General features: G+C 51.6%; 1 protein-coding gene across 1 annotated transcript in view; it reads left to right on the top strand.

Annotated features, from left to right (window-relative positions):
- Nucleotides 1–6: 6 nt before the first annotated feature.
- KCNAB1 (potassium voltage-gated channel, shaker-related subfamily, beta member 1) overlaps nucleotides 7–22,396 on the top strand; it is a 42,496-nt gene continuing 20,106 nt past the window's right edge. Inside the window, exons 1-2 of the mRNA XM_008937599.1 lie at nucleotides 7–227; nucleotides 19,905–19,948. Of these exons, the coding sequence (XP_008935847.1) occupies nucleotides 7–227; nucleotides 19,905–19,948 (265 nt within the window). The remainder of the gene's footprint in view (nucleotides 228–19,904; nucleotides 19,949–22,396) is intronic.

The following is a 22,396-nucleotide window of genomic DNA, read 5'->3' as shown; positions in this document are numbered from 1 at the left end:
GGCGCGATGCAAGTGTCCATCGCCTGCACCGAGCACAACTTGAAGAGTCGAAATGGTGACGACAGACTCATCAGCAAGCAGAACACCACGACCCCGAACGTAGTGAATGCAGCCCGGGCAAAATTTCGGACAGTGGCAATTATTGCTCGCAGTTTGGGGACATTTACCCCTCAGCACCACATTTCATTAAAAGAATCCACCGCAAAGCAAACGGGCATGAAATATAGGTATGGTCACGGTATCGGTCTTTGTTACATTGCAGTGATCGCTCTTTACTTTGCCTCTAAAGCATTACCTGCCTGGATGCATCTGATTTTGCAGAGCAGCTCCCTGCTGAGGTTATTAATAGATTTTTTTAAACTTCTGCATAACTAAATGGTATTTGGGTGTTAGTTTTTGCAGGTGTATGGATTTATGATTTCATACAGAAAAAAAAAACACTTGCCTGGGTAGATTATATACACACTGTGCATTTACAACCGTGGTGTTAAGATGGTTTCTGTTAAGTGCTCAGCATAATTTACATGGGTACTAATGAGCAGAACAAGCAATTAGCAGGTCATGTCTGAGGCTGGACAGGAAAAGTTCATTTGCAGGGTGTTGTATGGAGTGAAGAGAAACAGCTGCCTTGGGGACCATTTCGTTGTAGTGACTACTTGCTGACTTTCCACCTGCTTTGCTTAGTGATGATGAGATCAAAGCCCATTTTAGCTGAAATGCAGAGAAAAAAAATCCCATGGGTGTTCTTACAAAATGCCTCATGCATCTTACTGATTTTTATTCCTCTTAACCTAGGCAGGAAAAATAACGACCAGCTGTGACTCCAGTCTGAAGTGCTCAGTGTGGGCAGCCGATCAGCTTCTCTGTCATGCCTCCAGCGGAAAACGAGGAGGATTTGTATGACTTTTGTGGCTGGTCTCTGCCTGCTCAGGATGTCCCTTTCAGCAGCTAAGGGGTGGCGTTTTGGGGGGCTGGGAGAGGATGCTCCACACACCTTTCCCAAGGCAGAGATGCTGCTTCCCTGAGCAGCCCAGAGGCAGGAGGGGGTTTCTCCACGGGCCTGGGGTGGGCGGTGAGGGGTGCAGGGCTCTGTGCTTGTTCCCAGCGCAGGGAACAGTGGCCGGTGTTCCTGTGTGGCCGTGGTGCCCGCTCGGGGTGTTTTGCAGGGGTTTCCAGTTCTGCGCCAGCGTTACGGTCCTGGGGGCTGCTGCGAAGCCAGGCAGGCTCCAGCACCGCTACTTGAGGTCCCAGTGCAGCACACGGCTCGGTTTGGACAGTCCCGTTGCTCTGAGAATCCCCACGTTAACTCTCCAGGAGCCACACGTGCGTGAGCAGAGCGAACGGGACGCTCGGGTGTCATGCGCAGCGAGTTGCTAGAATGGTTGTCAATTAATAGCAAGGCTTTGCCCGGCCTTCCCAACTGCTTGTTCCCGTCGTCCGGCTGGGAGCAGCTTCCAGCAGGGAGGCTGCACGCTCCCTCCGCTGCTCTGGGCCCGGCACGGGCTTGGCAGCAGGACTGGTCCAGGCACTGCTCCTGCAGTGAGACGGGGGTGCGGAGAGAGCAGAATTGCTGGTGAACATCTCGCAGCCCCAGGTCCCAGCTGGACAGGGTGCCCAGGGAGCAGGCTCAGTGCTCCTGGGGGTACCAGGGGGGTGCTGGGCCTGGCTGTGGGGATGGCAGTGTTTGAGGGATGTTGGAGGGTCCTGCCTGGAGAGGAAACGCTCAATCTCAGGGTAACTTGTCCTCCAGTCCCAGTGGAGTAGGGATGGGTGGAGGAGTGCCACCCTGTGTCCCCTCCATCCCCTCCTGCAGCCCTGTCCTAGCTGTTGCGCCTCCCTGCCTCAGTTTTCCCTGTAAGTGCATCTGTGGGAGATGCGTCTTCGATCGCGTTGGTCAGAGACATGATCTGTTACTAAGTTGTGGCCTCTGCTCGTTAGGCTGATGGGCACCAAGTACTATTGTCAGCAGTTATCTCTGCTGCTTTCCCGGGGGCTCCCGCGGGTGTACGACATGCCGGGTAATTGCTGTTCTTTGCTGCCCACAAACGCTCCTGCAACCTCCCAAGCTGGGCCTTTGTAAACTCTTCCTGGCTTACTTGTAGATAAGGTTCTGACAGCAAGGGCTGAATTCTGCTCTGGTGCTCAGCGCAGCCCGGACAGCTCCCCCTGCTTTGGCTGCCTGAGACCTGGGGAGCTGCATCAGGAATAGCATCTGGGTGGTGACAAGGCTCATGCTTTATCTTTATGACTAATCCTTGTTTCTGCTCCCGAATCTCTCCATACTAGAGCTGATTTCTCCCCCAAGAGGAGAGGTGAAGGGGAATTTGGAGGAAGAGCTGACTAAACCTCCAGGCTCAGCTATGGTGCTGCTGAATTGAGATAACATTTAGTCAGGGAAGGTGCCTACCAGTGGTGATGGAGCTGATGTTTTGTGTTTCTCTCTGGGGCTGGTTCCTCAGTCCAGGGGAAATCTTGAGCTCGGAGAAGCCAAGGCTTTTCCCAGCAGCTGCAATGACAATCCTGTAAAGTCTTCAGCTCCCTTACATTTGAAGCTGAAATCCTTCCCAGTTAATTTTCTGCTCAAATTATGGCCCTGATGCTAAGCTATACAGTTTGTGCTGCTTAAAATCATATGCAAGTTAAGGTGCCCCTTGATTTATGCTAAAAATACTGATACCAGATCCCCCCTCAGACCCTAAGTGTTGCTGCCACCCACCTGGCAGGGCTGCCCCGCAGCGCCTGCGCTGCTCCCAGGCTGCTTCCCGGCCTTGGGATGCTTCCCCCGGCTGCCAGGCACTCCTCACGCCAGTGGGATTATGTAAAAGGGAGAGACAGCAGCATGCCTGTGACAGGAATGGGGGCGGGAGACGAGCCAGCTCGGGGGCTTTACATCGGTGGACATGTTTCTGGACCCGTTCCAGCTCAGAGCCTGAACTGGAATAGAAAACACAAAGTTTACGGGAATTATTGGGGAAGATCTGCAAATATTAGGACTTAGGTGCACTCCCACGGTGTTTCTATGAGGAAACCTCTGCTTTGCATTCGCTACATCTGGGTTTGCATCCTCCCTGTCAGGTTGTGGCAGCAGCTGACGAGACCTCCCAGACATCCCCTCTGCTGTCACCACCAGGGCAGCCTCAGCTGCCTCCTGCCTGCGGGAGGCAAACGGGGTGACCCACTCTTCCCTTTTAAACTTTATAATGCTCCAGTTCGGTCCCACTGGTGAGCCTGCCTGGAGGTCTGGGGAGAATATTTGGGATCGCTTGCGGTCTTTCCTTGGAAGCGATGTGGTTGCAGTGCCTGGCTTGGAAAATTGCAATCTGCCGCACCGCTGCTGAAAACAAAGGATGTGGTTTTGCATCCCTCTGATGCACAGCACAGGGAGGAGGGCTGGCAGGCTGGCTCTTCACCTGCTTTGGACCATCAAAAGATCACAGCCTGGGTTATTCTCCCTCCCAATGTGCTGTGTTTTTTAAAAATTTACCATCAGCTCACTTCAAGTTGTCAGCGAAGTGGATCCAGCACCGATCCTGGTGCACAGGGTGATTTGGGATGGGCTACAGCTACCACGGAGAAAAACTTCTCAAACTGAGGCTTGTACCAGCCTTCCTGTGCTCCTGCTGGCAGCAGGGCAAAGCCTCTCTTTCGAGCATCCTGGCTCCCTGCGAGCCCGGTCCATCCCAGGGACATGGCAGGGAGCTCAGCTGTGGGGGGCTTGGAGCTCAGCCCCAGCTCCAGCCACTGCATTGCCAATTTGGGGCCGTCAGCAGTTCAAGAATAGCCCTTTATGAGAGCTCTGCCTGCACACGGGCATGAGAGACCCAATTTACAAAGCTCATCTATCTATTTGTGTTCATAAATAATTGATGGTGGCAGCTTTGACCATTAACTCTAGCGTAAGCCTAAACAAAAACATTTTATCTGCAAAGGCAAGCTGGTGGAGTTAATAGTCCATGCTCACTCTGCAGCCAGCGCAGAGCGTGGGACAAGGTGCAGAGAGGCCAGGCACTGCCCCCCAGAGCAGAAACCCGTCCCTTCTGCCCGATGCAGGATGCCCAGCCCCAGCTCAGGAGCCACCCGCAGCCACCGTGCCTGTGCCACTGCGGCGCTGGGGCTCCTGGCTATGCCGTGGAGGTCTCTGAGGATGGGTGTTAGTAACGGCTAGCAGAGCTGTAAGGAGGTAGCTGTAATTATAGCTGTGCCAGGGAACCTCGTCCCAGCTCAGTGAGGGCTGCCAGGGGCTTGTCCTGCTGCTGCAGGAGCTGTAGTGCACACAGTGCTTCTTGCAGTCGCTGAGACCTGGCCATGCGAGGACTGTGTGTTGTGTTCTGCAAGGTCTGGAGCAGCTTCATCAGCCAAAAACCTTTCCTGGCCACTTGGGAGGTGCTGAGCTCTTCCTGGTGCCGCAGTGCTCAGCTACCCGCTCAGCACCGGCTGCTGCTCCAGAGGGCAAAGCCCTGGTGTGAACCCGAACATGCTCGAAGGCTCTGGAGGAGACCAAGCTGGCCAGCACGCACTGCTGCCTGTCTACTCCCTTCTCCTAGAACAACGGGCCCCTCTCAAAATCTTGGGTGCCTGTGCTCACAGCGAGCCTGGTGCAGGGTGTCCTGCCCAATCCTTTTCTTACCTGGGATTTTTTCTGGTGCGTTGCTTGCGTGCTGCGTTTGCCAAGCTGGGGGACCTCTCAGTGTCCCCAGTGGCACCGAGGCAGTGCCCTGGCCACGTTCCAGGGGAGGACATTGTAGCCTGTTGGCTAAAAATTCATCAGCACTTTGAAGGCACTTTCCTTCACCGGGAGCCTGAAATGGTGGGTGATTGTCAAAGTGCATTAACGAAGTGCTGCTAATGCATCGCGTCGCAGCGGTGGGTGGGCTTCTTTGCTGGGTCTGCAGGGAGGTCTGTCTTCCCTCTCCTGGAAAAGCAGCTGTGGGGTTGGCTTAGCCAGGGTCAGGGCAGCCCTCCATTGGCGCTGCACACCCTTTATAGACATGAGAAGGCACCATAAAATTTCCTCATCCCACTTTTCTGCCCAAATAAATATCTGCTGGCAAACATAGGTATGTGACAAGTATAAAACTCCATCCTGTGGTTAGCTCCAGACTTTCCAGTGTTGTGGGCTATGCTCTGGAGCATCTTCCCTCCCAGAGTCATGGTGAGGGGGAAACGAGCGAACCTGCTTCTGGGAAACATCCTGCAGCCCTTCACTGGTCCCAGCAGAGCTGCTGAGTGCTTGCAGAGGGGGAGGAACTGCTGCCTGGGGGGCACGGAGCCTTGCAAAGACCCAGAGCTGTGCCCAAGACATGGGGTTACCATCAGGAGAATGACTTTCTGCGATCACCAGCTGTTTCTTCCACTCCTCTGAACACACCCCAGGGCTAGAAATAAAAACTGCAGTGTTTTTGTTCAATTGCAAGTGACTCGTGTAGCAGCGTGGGGTTGTTACCACTGGAGTAGCACCACGAGGCCACTCTGAGTGTGGGTGTGCCCGAGCCCAAAGCCAACCCCACCCTGCTCCGTAGGACATGCACATGGGGCACCTCGGGCTGCTAAATCTGTTTGGAGATGGACACTACACCTCTCGTGCTCCCCAAGGGATCTAGGTGACTGCAGGAACTCCTTAGCAGCGTCTCAGGAGCTGTCTCTCCTTTTCCCTTGCATCACACTACAAGTATTAGACATGATGACTACCTCATCTATTTAAGAATCTGTGATTTATTTAAGCCTTGCTGCAATTATGAGTAGTTTTCAGCGCTCACATGCCAATGACACAATTATTTTGATATAAAATGTCGTATTATTTCAGCAGCTTCTCCACATCAGGTTGATTTTTATGGTTCATCATTTGATCTTCATTTTATTGCTGTAAATTAAGACCGAGCCAGTGAGCAGAATGGATTTACATTGAATTCACAATGCATTTCCCCCCAGGACTGTAATGTGATGGCTAAAAAGAAGGCAGGGATAACTTAAAGAAGGAGAAAAAGGAACCAGATGAGCAGACAAAATCCGTGCTCCTTTGTGCAGCTGTCCAATCCCTAATGGCTCTCCTGGAGTTTGTAGCTGCTAAGGAAGGCTGGGGGTTTGGCGCGGTCTGGATTTTTCTCACCTCAGCACATTGCTGCAAAAGCCACTTTTAATGCTGCAATGTTAAACCAAACAGTTTATTGGGCAAGCTCTAAAAATACAGTTGTGCACAGAGTTTGTCAAAGGAACGCTCACTCCCTGGCTCTCACGTCTTCAGGAAATGAAGACTGCAGATGTCTGGGCTGAGTGTGAGCACGGAACATGTATCTCCTCTTCCAGGCTGCAGATAAAGCCAAGTCATCTCACTTTTTTCCCTGACACGGGCTGCCCAGGCGGTGCCAGCCTGGCTGCCTCCTGGCTCCCCGTGGTGCCCGGCGCTGCAGTGGCTGGGTGCAGTGAAGGGGGATGTCTTCTGCTCAGCGTTCTTCTCCTCCTCCCCTCTCTCCCCTGGAGACTGGGGCCAAGAACCTCCTACATCAACTTTAGTTAATGGAAAAATTGATTTTTTGTGTTATTTCCAAGTGTTCTTATATTCTTCATAAAAATGCTTCGAATTTATTAGGGAGATTGGAAACACCTGCCCCCTTGCTTCATTATATATCCTCCAGTGAGGTCTAGCTCGAGGAGACATACCTCCAGAAACACTAGCCAAACACCTGGCTGGGGTGCTAGGGCAGAGCAGAGGGGTTACTCAGAGGACGGGTGTCTGCGTCTGATGGCATCTCTGCCCCGATAATTCCCCTTCCCCCGCGAGCACTGCTGCATCCCCCCGTGCAGTGTCTTGGATGCTGGGGAGCAAGGTCTGGGGATTGTGTGTCCTGGCATCTGCATCCCACTAGGGACAGGAACAGTGTCATAGGACCATGGAATCATTCTGGATGGAAGAGACCTTTAAGCTCATGGAGTCCAACCCAGCACTGCCAGGTCCCCACTGACCCATGTCCCTCAGCACCACATCTCCATGGCTTGGAAACCCCTCCAGGGATGGGGACTCCACCACTGCCCTGGGCAGCCTGGCACAGCCCTGGACAAACCTCAAAGGCAAGAAATAGTTCCTCAGCTCCAACCTAACCCCCCCATGGGGCAACTTGAGGCTGTTTCCTCTTGTCCTGTATCTTGTTCCTTGGGAGAAAAGCCTGACCCCCACCTGGCTCCAACCTCCTGTCAGGGAGCTGTGGAGAGCCAGAAGGTCTCCCCTGAGCCTCCTTTGCTCCAGGTGCAGCACCCCCCAGGTCCCTCAGCTGCTCCTCACCACACTTGGGCTCTAGACCCTTCCCCAGCTTCGTTGCCCTGCTCTGGCCAAGCTCCAGCCCCTCAAGGTCCTTCTTGGAGGGAGGGGCCCAAAACTGAGCCCAGCTTTGGAGGTGTGACCTCCCCAGTGCTGAGTCCAGGGGGACAATCCCTGCTCTGTGGTGCTGGGGGTGCTGGGGGGGTCACAACAACAAGCCCAGCCAAGTCTGCTGTCTATTCCCACCTTTCCATTTTAATCCTGAGAGAGAGTGAGGAGTTAAGGAGAACAAGATTGACCTCAAGGACAAATGGTGTTTTAAAGAGTGTTCTTTTCATGTCAGGTTTGTTAAGCAGCAGAAAAATGATGATATTTTAAGGAAGCTGTTAAATAATGCAATCCTGTTCTGCCTGCTCAGCCTCTAGGAGCTTGCAAGGGGCACAAAGCAGTGGGGCAGGGGCACAGGAGGTGCCCCTTGGAACCTCCTGGGCTCTCCTGGGCACCGTGGGGCAGCTCCCTAGCTGGTGGCTGTGCCTGAAGTAGGTTCTCAATGGACCCGCTGCTAAAATTCACCCTAAAACTCACCCTGCTCTGCTCGTCCCGAACCCTTCCCCCCAGCCTGATATGTTCCAGTTAGAATCTGCATGACAACGTTAATCTAATGCTTAAATGGATGGAAGAAAAGATGTAACATAGAAACACTGCTAATTTAATGACTTGTGAAGTGCACGGTTTAAGGTATTTAAAATGTATTCTTTTAGCATGGCTGCTTGGGCAGAATCCAACATGAATTTTGAGCACGCTTTGTTTTTATTTTAGGCTAACATTATAAACCACCATCTGCAGAACATGTTTGTGAAGAAATTAATTCTCAGTAAGGGAAAGAAAATGCCTTGCACAAGACTTGGTGTGAGCCCAGAGGTTACTGCTGGGGTGACATCTTCCCTGCTACAAGACAGTGGGCATAGAATCATGGAATCATTAAAGTTGGAAGGGACCTCTAAGACCATCAAGTCCAACCATCAACCCAACACTCCCATGACCACTAAACCATGTCCCAAATGAGCACTGAGTGATGTCCTGACTATCATCTCCCCTTTGCCTGGGGTTCAGTGTGTGCTGGGAGCTGTGGTGGGAAAGGGATGGCTCTACAGAGCTGTTTCTACAGCTCCTGCTCCAGCAAAACTTCCACATATTTGGAAAATAACCAACAAACGAAGGTCTGGTAGCATGTGGTGTGGGTAGATACCTGGTAGGGAGGTGGGTGTTGGTCTCTTCTCCCAAGGAGCAGGCTGCAGTCGGCCAGGGCTGCTTACTGCTGCACTGAGCACCCAGCACTTGTCCAGGGCTGCTCAGACTCCTTCCCCTTCCTTGGTCTTGTGATTTTGTCAGAATTAGCCTCTCCTGCCTGTGGATAAAATACATGTTTTCCAGTTTCAGCTTATTCAATCACTTCACCTTAATGACTAATACTTTCCGAGGTGGGTCAATGGATGGGGAAGGAAAAAACAATGACAGGTTTTGAAATATTTTATTTTGCCTTTCTCAGTCTGAAGGAGGACTGAAATGAGAGAAAATGGCATCTTTCATCCATGGCCCTGTGGGGCATGTTGACTAGTGAGTCAGCACCCTCTATACAGGTATGATTTCACAGAACCACAGGATGGTTTGGGCTGGAAGGCACCTTGAAGATTATCCAATTCTAACCCCCCTGCCACGGTCAGGGACACCTCCCACTAGAGCAGGTTGCTCAAAGCCCAACCTGGCCTTGAACACTTTCAGGGATAGAGCATCCACAACTTCTCTGGGCAACTTGTGCCAGTGTCTTGCCACCCCCACATGTGCTCACTGTTTTCCTACCTAAAGCAGAACGGATGTGGTCAGCATCCCAGGGTGTCCCAGGTTTGCTGAGTCCTTGACCAGCCCTCTGAGATCCACAGCACCGCGGGGCTGGGTACCGGTGAAGGGTGCTGGGGACACAGGGTTAGCCCGTGCACAGTGTGATGGAGAGCTCCTGGTCCACTTGTATTTCTCCCAATAACTTGATTCGCTCAAATCCATTAGAAACTGCAAGGATGTTATTTTTTTTTCAAGGATAACGCAATTCCCTGGGACATTTGAAGCTGCACTTTGAAAGCATCACTGCAGAATGACACGTTTTCTTTTCCTCTCTTTCACCCCTGGGTGCCAGGGCTGACGGGACGCGGTGGGGGCTGCGCATCGTTCCAGGACAGAATGGGTGCCCCTCCGGCGGGGCCAGCGCTGCCCCCTCCAGCCTCCCCTGCTCCCCAGGGAGTTGAGGGGCTCCATTCCAGGGCCGGCACCCCATGGCCCAGCGGGCTGGCTATGCACGGGGCTCGTCAGGATGCCGGGCAGGAGGGAGCGAGCAGAGCACCGCCCGCCGGAGCCTCAGCAGTGGCATGGATCGGGCGCCTGCCCAACCCCCCCTGGGCCTGGCTGCGCCCCAGCTGGTCTCCCTTCTTTACAGTTTAATGCGTCATCGGCAACTTTTCTGAGGATGCAGCCAAAAAGAATAGAAAAAAAAATCTGGGGAATTTCAGCTCAAGCGACCACCTACGCACCCGGTGGCCCTACGAGTGCGGGAGATGAGTGGGAAAGTGTGAAAAGAGCCAAGAAACGGGGCTCAGATGCCATTTAGGCACCTGCTTGTCCCCTCCTACCTTTGGCACCTGGAATGGCTGTCCCTCATGCCACCGAGGTGGGGTTTCCATCACCCAGGACCCACTTCTGGGCTCCACTGCTGTTGGTTTTCAGCAGTTGATACTGTCCCGGTCTTGCCTCTGCAGCCATGCCACTAGTAGCAGGTTTCTATTCCCATTTTGTATCATTAACTGAATACTTACTTGTCTAGAGCCCAAGTGTGGGAAGGAGCAGCTGAGGGACCTGGGGGGTGCTGAACCTGGAGCAAAGGAGGCTCAGGGGAGACCTTCTGGCTCTCCACAGCTCCCTGACAGGAGGTTGGAGCCAGGTGGGGGTCAGGCTTTTCTCCCAAGGAACAAGATACAGGACAAGAGGAAACAGCCTCAAATTGCATCAGAGGTTGAGATTGGAGCTGAGGAACTATTTCTTGCCTTTGAGGTTTGTCCAGGGCTGTGCCAGGCTGTCCAGGGCAGTGGTGGAGTCCCCATCCCTGGAGGGGTTTCCAAACCATGGAGATGTGGTGCTGAGGGACATGGGTCAGTGGGGACCTGGCAGTGCTGGGGAACAGTTGGACTCAATGATCTTAAAGGTCTCTTCCAAGCAGAACGATTCTATGTTTCTGTGATTTTAACACCACTGCTGCAGCAGTGGGGACAGTCCCCACCTGCCCCAACCCTTGTTTTACTGTGGCAGGGACCACAGGGCAGGGTGGTTCTCAACTCACACTAAGGTGAAACCATTTCCATTTGGAGACAGGGAATGTTCCTGGGGGACGAACACAAGGTAGTTTGTATCAGAGCAAGGGAAGATACTCGGTAGGACTTTTGGCAACCACTACCAGCACAGGCGGGCGTTTAGTGGGAGCTGCTGTGCCTGTTGGGAAGTGTTTTGTTCGCAAAACCAGAGACAGAAACCATTATTTTCCTCTCTTCCCACCCACAGCACTTAGAGACAACCTCCTGCCATTGGAGCTTGCTGAGGGGCAGCTACAGATTGTCTGAAATCTGCAGGTCTGTTGGAAGTCATAAAGCAAAATGAACCACAGCCTTAAAAGCAATAAACCACCCAAGTTGATGAAAGAGGAGAAGTAACACCCCCCTCTTGACTCACCCTAGGTCCACAGTGAGACTGAGCTGCACTGGGGGCTGTTGTACCCCAACAAATTGTGACAAGTAGCATTTGCATGGTGACATCTGGGAAGTTAGGAGGAGCTGAGCATGTCCCCCTGGGTAGGCAGGGAGCTCGGAGGCCTGAGCAGGTGCTGACAAGTCAGCCTAGAAACTTGTGAAGAGAGGTGGAGGTGGTGTGTTCTCCCAGAGCACCTGGAAACACAGAGTGTCTGCTGTGGCATACCTCACTGCTTGCTGGTGTGGCATTGCCAGGCTCTGTGTGTCTTGTGAGAAGTTCTTTGAATCCTAGGATGGTTTGGATTGGGACGGACCTTAAAGATCAGCCGGTTCCAACCCCCCTGTCATGGACAGGGAGTTCAGAGAAGCAAAAGCCCTGCAGATGTGGTTGGTGCTGGAGGCATAGGTCTCACCACTGTCACATCTCCAGCAGCACCTGAGAGAAACATCACCCAAAACTTCAACAGTGTTGCACCAGGAAGGCTCTGGAAAGGCTCAGTAGTGATGGAGAGGAGAGCTCAACTGGGTGGGAGCAGGATGGTCCCTCTCCTGCCTGTCCCTTCCCCTCGCTGCCATGTCATGCTGGTTTGCACAGGGCACCCTGTGTCCTGGCCACCTTGCAGATGTTCTTCTGGTGTCAGGGACAGCCCCTTCCCCATGGGGCAGGGATGGGGGGTTTTGTTTCATCGGGTTTTGTTGTTTCTTGAAACAGCCTCTTTGTTTTTTTCAGGGAACAAATTACATATTTTATTCATTTTTTGTGCAGAAAGGAGCAGTTCTGGAGCACTGATGGGGATGTTTCTAAGCAACGTTGTTTTCCCACCACCAGCTTCAGGAACACTGACTTTTTTTTTTTTTTTAAACAATTTTGTAGCAATAAGCCGAACTATCTGCAGTTTGTATGGAGGCAAATTGTGTCATGGTTCCTCCAGCTTTGCATAATTGGATGTGGGGGGCTGTGTCTGCACGTGGGGCTCTCCCCACACCGTGGGGGTGTGCAACTGAGCGAGGAGGGCTGCGTCATGCTTGGGGTGCCCCAAAGCCTCCTTTGTGCAGCAGAGGGGGAGGACAATCCATGAAGACATCTGTGTGCAGGTCTGCACCTGAAGCTGCTGATGCCTGTCCCAGGGGCTGGCTTCGTGCCCTCCCCAATTGCCCCAGCTCCAGTCAAAGCCCCTCTCTCCCCTCCCGTCTCCTTCTCCCCATCTCTTGCTCTCTGCGGGTTTTTCACATGCTGGAACACATGGGAACGCCTCGGGGGTGCCGGGTTTTGCCTCCCCCACACGCCTCCCTCTCTCTGAGGCTGTTGAGCATGGCCGTGGTCACCAGGAGCTGGTAGTGCCCTGCTTGGGGGGTGAGCAGTGCCCCCACACACCCAGGGCCCCCAACCACCAGCATAGCCCTCCCTGGCAGTCCTGGGATGTAGGAAGTGGCGTCCTGCAGTCATCTGCCATCGGCCTGCCTTGGAAGGACCAACCCATATAGGATCCATCCCCTTGGTTTTGTATTTCTGGTAGAGATTGGCTTCCGCGGGCAAAACCACCGACACAGGCCAATTAAACCAGGGTTGGAACGCGTGAAAAGCAGCATTATCTAGTTTCTGTTGAGCTCTTCTGAGCCTGAAGATTCTTCTGTGGGTGTGGAGTAGGAAACGTTTTAGTCATTGTATGTGTTATTGCAGAGATTTTATTTAAAACTTATGTTTTTCCTTAGAAAAAACTCTCATGCTTTCTCATTCCTGACAGATAGATAGGTAGGTAGAGAGTTAGAGAGAAGAATGGACAGCCAGATAGACAGAGAGATAGATAGACAGACAGACAGATAGATAGATGGATGGATGGATAGGCAAATAGGATGGTTATCGTGATCCCATTGTAAGGTGGGAATACTGAAGCAGATAAGTTTAAAACAGGGTTTGCTCAGGACATCTCAAACTGAAGCAAAGGTGTTCAGCAGCTTCAGCTCCCAAGCAGCCCGGCCATCACATAAAGCTTTAAAATCTTAAACTCTTTGGTTTTAGACTCCACCACAGCTGAGGCTGTTTTGGGGGTGTTTCCAAGCTGGCTGGATGCAGGGGGGGGGCAGACTGTCAGCACCCAGAGCTGATCCTGACTGGGAAGAGCTTTAGCTTCACTAAAGAACAAGGTAGCTGGTAAAGCTCAGCCTGGTGTTGGACATCAGGTAAAGTTCACACCATATACAGAGGCAGATGCTTTTGGCTTGATCAGGAGCCATGTCCCCTTCCACAAACCCGGGGGGACCCAGTGGGGTTGTGGAGGCAGAGGTTGAGGCTCTGGTTGAGCCCTGCAGCCCTGCCCTGCACCGGGAGGGGAAGATTTGGGCTGATTTAGGGGTGTGTTAACAGAATTGACTAGCCTCAAAATCTCCCCACTCAGAACAATAAAGGGCAGGAGTGGAACAAATCTCCCACCTGGATAACGAGAGTGTATTTTCTTATAATTGCTTTGCCCCTTAAGGATAGGAGAAACTGCCTGTAGGTTAATGAGTTGATTAAGCAGCACAGGCAGCTCAGACCATAAATCCCTGCCTGGAGGGTGCTGGATGTTCCTTATGCCTCCATGTTGGGGTGCTTGTGGTAGGCTTTGAGCTGCTGCTTCTCCTCTAGCCACGTGTGGTGGGAAGTGCCTGGTGCCTGGGTGATGCTTTTGTAGTGTGCTGGGGGGAGCAGGATGATTAATGGTGAAGGTTAACTTAAAGAAAGGAATGACTCTTCCCTACTGCTTGTTGAAGTATAAGGGAGAATGGGCTTGCTCTGCACCAGGACTGGGTGCTGAGGTAGGTGCTCTCTCCTGTTGGGATACTGGGGAGCTGGGTCTGTGTGGTTTTGGGGGTCCCTCCTTGCTGGAGGTGGCTGTTTGGGGATGAGGAAAGCACCTGCCCCTGGGAACAGGGGTGCTCAGCACTGCCTGGGCTTGGGCATCCAGCTTGGTGGCTGCCTGTGGATCCCTGCTGCCAGGTGTCACAGCTGTGCCTGCTGCCCTTGGTGGGCTTCTTCTCCTTCCCCTACACCAGGATTAACTACAAGTGAGTGGTTACAATCACTTTCTGCCCTGTCCCCCAGGAGGCAAACACCACCCCTGCCATATGGCACAGGCTGCTTCGTAGACATGTTTTCTCCTCCACCTTCTCCCCCTTTTCTTTAATTAAAGAGACTGTCAGCTCTGAAAATCCTCCAGGCCCAAGCAGGTGGTGGTGGGTAGCACCCCTGCCAGCACGGGGCTGGGGGCATGCTCACCAGTGGATGCCTTGCTGCTGGGGAGAGCTAGCTGTGTGGGGATATATAATTTTTATATGTCTATTTCTTTTTGGTCTCATTCCACCGTAAGCACTTACCCCTCAGAGGAAATAAACTCAGAGGTGCCATGAAGGAGACACTGGGTGAAAGCAAGAGGCAAAATGATGACTGGAGAACTGTTGAGGTCTCTTGGCATCCTCACTGCTGGAGCCTGTTACGTGAGGTTCAGGTGAGGGTTAGACTGGGCACTGCTGGCTTAAGGCAAGGACTCTGCTTCTCATCTCTGTGCAGTTTCACTTGAAAAGGTTGTCTTTGAGGTGAGCCTGTGATGACCATAGGAGTGTAACTGGCCACCCCCCATGTACCCCGTGAGATAACTGGGACAGCAGCAGCCCTGGGAAAAACTGCTGCTTCAGCAAGAAATGGTTTAGTGTTACTTAAAAAGTGGGCTTAAGCAGAGGAGGTCTGGAAGAAGCTTGTGAAAAGCTCTTCCAGTGAAGAGGCTTTACTAGTGGCATAATGGGGTGGGATTAAGGAAATAAAAAGCTTTGGTTAAATACTGCAGGAAACTTCCTATATGCAGATTTATGTTGATGAAGAATGAATTTTCCAGTAACTCCTAGCAATGCCCATATGTAACCTGGGCTGCTGTTTTGTGGGAGGTTCTGAAGGGCAGCATGGCTTGAGTAAGGCTTTAAAAAGACAAACCAGCAACGAGAGGAAAACTTTCCAGCTGACTTGCAAGACTTCTTTCTTTGTCGTTACAGGAATGGTTTCAGACTTGCAGGTAGCCAGCAGTTCTCTAGGATATTATTCCCACCAAATATCCTTCCTGGGAAGGAGTTGAATGGGTTTAGGTTTGTCGCACAGTCAAATTATTCTTACTTTTTTATTGCTAAATATTCACCTCAATTTTGAAACTTAGATTCTTGTCTTTTGCAGCAAAATTAATATTTCAGTTATACTCTGATCTTCCAGGATTAGAAGGAAAAATCCTCTAGAAATGGATTTCACCCTCTTTTATTCCTGAGGCTTGAAGCACTGTAGGATTTTTTCCCTTGCATTTTTACTGTCAGGCTTTATCCTGGCTGCCTCTTGTTGACCTCCTCACCCCTCTCTATTTCTGCAGAACATCTTAGTCCCATCTTCTCCCTCTGTGCTGCTTTTTGACTTCCTGATACCGAACCAAAGAGCTCCCCTAGTCAGAAGTTGCCTCCTTGTCCTTTCTCGTGCATGTCAAGCCCTGGCTTCTCAGCCACATGACAAGCTCATTCCCATTGTTCAGACAGACCTGACAAGTCTCTCTTGGGTTTGCCCAAAGCTCTGCTCACAGCAAAGTGGCTGATGAGCAAAATGCTTTTTCAGGTGGGAGCTGAAGGCTTTTGCAGCCCTGGGCACATGCACAGGATCCAGGCTGTGCTGGCAGTGGCTGGTCTCAGCCTGCACCCGCCTTGTTTAACCACTTGTTTCTAGCAGAATAATTAACTTGGGCTTGTTCAGCATCCCATCAGGTCCAGAACCAGAGCATTTTTCTGAGGATAATTTCTCTTGTGTATAAAAGCTGTGTGGTGGGTCTTGGTTGTGTGTTTTCTCTCCATTTATAACTGAGCAGCTGTGGTGGGACACAGGGAGCAGCACTTTGTCCCCTTCCTCCAGCGGGCACTGCAGATAAGGAATGATGCTTCTGCTGGGAACAGGGGGAATGGCAATGGGAATCAATCACTAAAGAGAATCTGAGAGGGCTTTGTGCCCTCAAATCTGAGGGACCTGATAATTGCTGCCCAGACAGAGTCTCTATTGCTGTTTGCTGCAGGCTGGGAAGAGGTCTGAGCAGCTGAGCATGGATTTTCCAGGTCCTTGTGCAGCTGAAATAACCCCTTCACCTGCAGACCTGCTGCCTGCTCAGCTGGGGCACTGCCTGAGAGGCCACCAGGCAAAAAGCCCCAAGCTCATCCTGGGCAAAATGCCTACGATGCTGGGGACCGTGGCTCTGAGCCAGTGAAGGATAGTGTGGGATGAGCAGATGCAGCATACATGCAGCTCTCTCTACTAGGAAGAGAAAATAAGAACTTGCTTTTCTTGGGGAAGAGGTGCCAAGTGGCAGCGGGATCGGTAACCAGCCTTCTGGCTGTGCCACCCATTTGGGTCTTGCTGCTCAAGTTGCTCCTTTCCAGTGGGGAAAAAGGATTAAGGGACTGGAGCAACTCTGGGCTGAGGGAAGGCCGAGAGCCCTGGGGCTGCACAGCCTGGAGAAGAGATGGCTGAGAGGGGATCTGATCAATGCTGATCAAGAGCTAAAGGGTGGGGGGCAAGAGGATGGAGCCAGACTCTTGTCAGTGGTGCCCAGTGGCAGGACAAGGGGCAATAGGCACAAACTGGAGCCCAGGAGGTTCCATCTGAACAGGAGGAAAAAATTCTTTGCTGTGAGGGTTGCCCGAGCCTGTCACAAGCTGCCCAGAGAGTCTGTGGAGTCTCCTTCTCTGGAGAGTTTCCAAACCTGCCTGGATGTGATCCTGAGCACCCTTCTGTGGGTGACCTGCTCCAGCAGGGGGGCTGGATGAGGTGATCTCTAGAGGTCCCTGCCAGCCCCCACCTTGCTGGAATTCTCTATACTTGCCTGTCTCAGACCTGCTCCCTGGAGAAGGAAATTGAAAGGATTTAAAATTACGTTTAAACTATATCTTTCTTTAGAGCTACCAAGAGCAGAAACGGCATGGTGTGTCCCTTCCCCTCACAAAATAAGTCAGTGCCCTCTGGTCTTCAGTGTGGCTATAAATATCCTTCATTAAAGCTTGTAGTGACCTGGGCACTTTCAGTGAGGTTTCCATGGCTCCTACCGTGGGCACTGAGTGGGGCTGCTCACAAAAACCTCCATCCTTTCTGCAGTGGGGGCTGCCCCTGCTCCCATCCACCTCATCCCCTCAGGAGGTTTCTCCAGCAGCCAGGCTTGGCTGGCCCTGCTTTGCAGCAGGGTTTGGGCAGCACGCAATGGTATTTGCCTTCAGTCTTTAGGTTTAAAGGTGTTCAGGGGTCAGGTGTTGAATAGTTTTGGGTTTTTCTCGTGGTGCAAGAAAACAAAGCTGGTTTCAGGTGGGCACCTAGAAACAGTGTGGAAGGTGCCAGGGCAGGCTGCAGCCTTTTCCAACCTTAGTTATTCAACCTTAATGGTTCTATGATTTTTTCTGGCCTTGAAAATATTGCTGAGAGCTTCCACCGCTGGCCCAGGAAGAGCCCAGCTGTCCAGGGCTGCTCAGGAGGGCGATAGCAGATCCCCCCCCAACCCCCTTTTCCCTGCTGATCCCCCCATCCCTCTGGATGCACACAGGGGGTTCCCTGGGGGGCTCTGCCCAGTACCTGTGGGCACAGGCTCTCCTGCAGCTCTGCCCAGGGAGGATGCTCAGAGCAGCTGATGCTGACTGGGCACCTCGAGCTTCCTCAGAGCCAGGGCTTGCTCATCTTCCCATCCCAGTCTCTGCTCCCAGTGCAGGGGTTCTGGGGGGTTTGTAGGGGCTGCTACAGGTTTGGCTTCAGGGACTGAGCTGTGTAATCATCTCAGGCTTGGGAATTAGTGCAACGCAAGCCCAGAGTGCTCTTACTGTCCAGTTACTTAGAAACCAAACATTGATTTTTACCTGGCTGTTTTGCAGCTTCCAGGCATGTGTGTAATACATCTATACATACATCTGGAAGCTGCTAAATAGATGTAAATGTATACGAATATTCATTTTTGCTTGCATTTTTTGGAGGTGGGTGGAGGTTTTAAGAATTATTGCTGGTTTGGTGTGTTTGTTTTTCTTTTTACCTCATGGGGTTTTTCTAGGTAGGTAGAGAAGAAACAGGTCTGCAGAACTGTTGCTTTTTCTGACAAATCACTGCTCTGCTGTGGGACCAGTAATCAGGCTGCCCAGGGCAGTGGTGGAGTCCCCATCCCTGGAGGGGTTTCCAAGCCGTGGAGATGTGGTGCTGAGGGACGTGGGTTACTCAAGACCTGGCAGTGCTGGAGGAATCATTGGACTCAATGATCTTAAAGGTCTCTTCCAGCCAAAACTAATCTATGATTCTACAAAATAAGACTAAACTGTTAGGGAATGCACAGTAGCACTTCTCCAAAGAGCATTGTGCAGCAGGTGAGCTGTCTCCAGGGGTAGTGTGGAATTCCCAGTCCTGTGAACCCAGGCTCCTCTTTCCTGCCCAAAGGGTTGCAGTGATGCCTGTGAACTTTTAAAGAGTTACATTGTGCAGGTGAGGAGGGGAGGATGGGCATCATTTGTGCTATTCTGTGCATGGATGGGCTTTTGTATGCAGGGGTCCAGCTGTGCTTTCACTCAAAATAATAACCCAAAAAAGAAAAAAGGAGCAAAGAATAGAAAAGGAAAGAAAAAAGATCAGGTCAATGTTTGCCCCAACCACGTTGTGAGGCTGGAGGGCTCGTGGTGCTGGAAATGCAGCTCCAGCTTTTCAAACTGCTACCTGAGGGCTAATTCCTGTCTCAGAAAACTTTAAATTCCTTTCAGCAGCGCTGAGTTTGGGGTACAGCAGTGATGCTGGGGGGGATGGTGGGCACCCCTGGCTGAGGGCTGCTGGCTGCAGCCAGGCTGGCTCTCCTGACCTCCCTGTGGATGCCTTCGGTTGCCCTCCCACAGGGGAAACTGTGCCATAGGAGCAAATACCCAAAATGGCCCCAGAATTAAGTGTGTGAAATGAAAGAGCTGGAACAGCTGACCTGTGCTAGGGTCAGCTTTAGAAATTGCTTGGTTTTAAGTTGTCAGGAGGAGGAGAAAGTGCTGTGATTGTTTGAGTTGTGTTGCAGTGGAGGGGAGATAGATGGTCCCTAAATTATACATTGATCTGGCAAAAAAGTTGCCCAGATCCAGCTGTAATAGAAAGTTTAAAGCAGGAGGTATAATTAAAAGGGTATTTTGTACTGCAGTGATGGGCTTAACTTAGCCTAGGGGTTTAATGTATGGCACACCTCATGGCCTCAGGGCTAATTATCTTGTCTCCAGCCTGGCTCTGGGAGGTGGGAGAAAGGTGAGAACCTGATCTTGCTGAGGTTGAGAAGCAGCTGGTGTTGGGTGATCCAGGTGCTGCCTCAGGCTGGGAAATTAGGGGGAGGGTTGTCTGGGAGGAGACCAGGAGCTTGGGACGTCCAGTGGTGACCAGGCCAGGAGTCTGCTGTGATGGATGGGAGTGTTTTTTCATTCAGCTTAACACTTGTAAAATAAGTGAAGCTGAAAAAGGTGAATACTTCAATCAGTGTTAGTACAAAGAATACGGACCAGTGATGAAAGGGGAGTGTGCTTTGTTCACGGGACCCCAAATGGTGTCAGATGTGAGTTACATCTGACTAGGTTTGGGTTTATTCCCAGCTTCATCAGTGCTCAGAGCTTCTCCCACAGCCAAGTGAGGCAACGGATGATGGCAGCGCCTCCACCCTTCCCCAAACCTGCATCCCAGCTGAGGGAGAATCTGCCCCCTTCAGAGGAAAACAGATGATTTGGACAAAAACTGGGACTTGTCTTCTCCCGCTGCTGGTTTCCCGTGGGGTTAAGTTGTGTGCCCCTTGAGGACTCATCGATATTTTCCAATTCTTTTCTTTCCCTTTTAGAAACCTTGGAAAATCCGGACTGAGAGTCTCTTGCCTTGGGCTGGGTGAGTAACCTCTGCGGCTGTGACACTTGTCTCAGCCACACACTGCTCCTGTGTTTTGGTAAGAAAGGAGCTTTCTTGGGGCCCCAGCCTGTGCTCAGTCTTGCCAACAGCTCCCAGCAGGAGCCCCAGTGTGTTCTCAGCAGCTACGTGCTCCAGCTGAGGTGATGCTTTCTGCCCAGGGCACCCGAGTGCAGCTGTATGAGGGGTTGTGGCATAAAAATCCTCCTAATACAACCCCATTCCTGTGAGGAACAGCCTGCAGAGACCACACCTCAAATGTCTGAGTGCCCCCAAGACCTTTAATTGTCAGAGCTCGTGTCTCAGAGGATGACAGTCTGTGGGCAGGTTTTGTTGTATTTCACCCTGTGTGTGTACCTTGTAGTTTCTGTCCCATGCTGATTTGAAAACTAAAGAATATCTTATCAATATTTTATCTTATCAATATTTTATCACAAAGCCTCCAGCAGACATGCTGGCCCTGCAGAGATGCTGTGGTTTCTGCAAGTGTGGGTATGTTGCTGCTGACCTTCAGCTGCTGGCTGAGTGTGTGCAGTGGATGGGCTGGCTCCTGATGGCTCTACTCATGCGAGTAATTCCTTTGATGGCTGCTGAACTGCTCACATGAAGGATGCTTGAAAGTATATATCTAGTTTTAAAAAAGAACCCCAAATGCTGTAGGAAGGAGGAGGGTGTTTTTCTTTCTGCAAGCACCTTCCCGTGGTGCGGGGCTGGGGCATCGGGTGTGTGAAGCCCACAGGGATGCACAGAGACCCCAGGGATGGATGCTCTGCTCCACCCACATGCAGCTCCACGTTAAAGGGGGGGTGTCTGTGTTCCCCCCGGGGTCGGAGGTGCTGGCACATCTTTAGGAAAGCAGTCAGGTGTGCTGGGCTCCCATACTGCTGCTTCGAGGGAGAGTGGGTGAAGGCAGGAGCAGGCAAGGACCTGGGCTCTGCCTGCACTTGGTGGCTGCTGTGGCTTGGGGCCCCTCGCTCTGTTCCTGCCTGGTGCTGGGTGTACTCATGGGACAGGTGCCCCAGGACTTAGCTCCTTTTTTTTCCAGCATGCTTTGAGACTTTATTTTAAAATGGAGTGAAATGTGAAAGTCACCCTGTATCACAAGTCATATAAATAAGGCCTATTCTGCCAAGAAGAGCTCTTCTGGTTAAAATAGATCCAGGCTTTGAGAGGAGTTGTCTTCTTATCTGTACAGAGATTTTATTTATCACCCTTAGTTTCACCAAGAGCTAATGCTCTTGTGGTGAAGAAAGCAATGAGAAGGAAGCAGCAGCAGGGAGGGGGGGGAAAAAACAAAACAAAACAAAACAAAACCAAATCCACAACATTTTGCAGAGCTTTTCTTTAATTTCAAGCATGCGGAACTGCACCAGCATCTAAATATATGGAGCCTTTGTGACTGCAGCTGTGTGGGATAAGTGGGGGCTGAGGAGGGAGCAAGTGACTGCTCTGGGCAAGGGCAGGGCTGGGGGATTGCTGCTGAGCATGGATTTAGAGCTGGGCATCTCAGCCCTCAGGAGAAGCAGTGAGCCCTGAAGCTGTGGGTGCAGGAACTAGGGGAGAGGGGAAACTGGAAAGCCTGAAATTCAGTTGCTACCTTCTCTTGAATGTGCAGGTTATTCTGCAGCACAGCTTGTCCTCCTCTCCCACGCCAGGTCCATCAGGGGTCTGTTCCCCATGCCAGCTCATAGGACTTTCCTAAATAGCTTCTTTTGCAGTTCCTGAAAAGATGAATGTGCTTCCTTAAACTCTCTGCAGCATGAAAACCTAATTTGAGGTTTACGAAAGTTTCTGAAGGCTCAGCAATCTTCTTTAAAAGCCTTCCAAAAAATCTCAGCAAGGTGGGAGTGTGCTTCATTCTGCAGCAGGAAAAAGTAAGCGGAGAGAAATGTGAAGCAGGACAGAAATCAAAGGCAGGTAGTGCTGAGGCAACATGTACCCTTTAATTATGTCCTGCTTCTCCCAGCTCACTTGCTAATTAATTAATTTGCTGGGTGCTGCTTGCAGTGTGAGAAGTGTCTAGTGGGTACGCAAAGGTCAGATGTTTCAACAGCATGTTTCACCAGGGGAGAGGTTTGGGAGAGGTGGTTGAGCATTGCTCCTGGGTTTCTGAACCTCCCACCAGAGCTGGGAGCACTCAACCAGGCTGAACTCCCCCAGGACCCAGCTCCTGCAGCACCCTGGTGCTGAGCCCTGCTCCTGCCTGGGCTTTCACCTCCTCCTCCAAGCAAGGTGACACCAGGAGAGGCTTTAACTGAGGGACCTTCAGAGTCTAACCCTAGGCCAATGTACAGGCTGGAACAAGGCCCTTTCTGTGATGCTGGCTCTGAAACACGATTGTGATGCAGGGGGGAAAAAAAAATAAGGTCATGTTTTTCTTGTAGTTAATTCAGAGCAAATTCTGCCTGTGGAGGCTGCCTGTTGATTTTT

This window comes from Merops nubicus, unplaced genomic scaffold (assembly GCF_000691845.1).
Source record: "Merops nubicus isolate BGI_N331 unplaced genomic scaffold, ASM69184v1 scaffold28373, whole genome shotgun sequence".
Lineage (NCBI taxonomy): Eukaryota > Metazoa > Chordata > Aves > Coraciiformes > Meropidae > Merops > Merops nubicus.
Note: the sequence above shows the minus strand (reverse complement) of the source record. Positions and strands in the feature narration are given on the sequence as shown.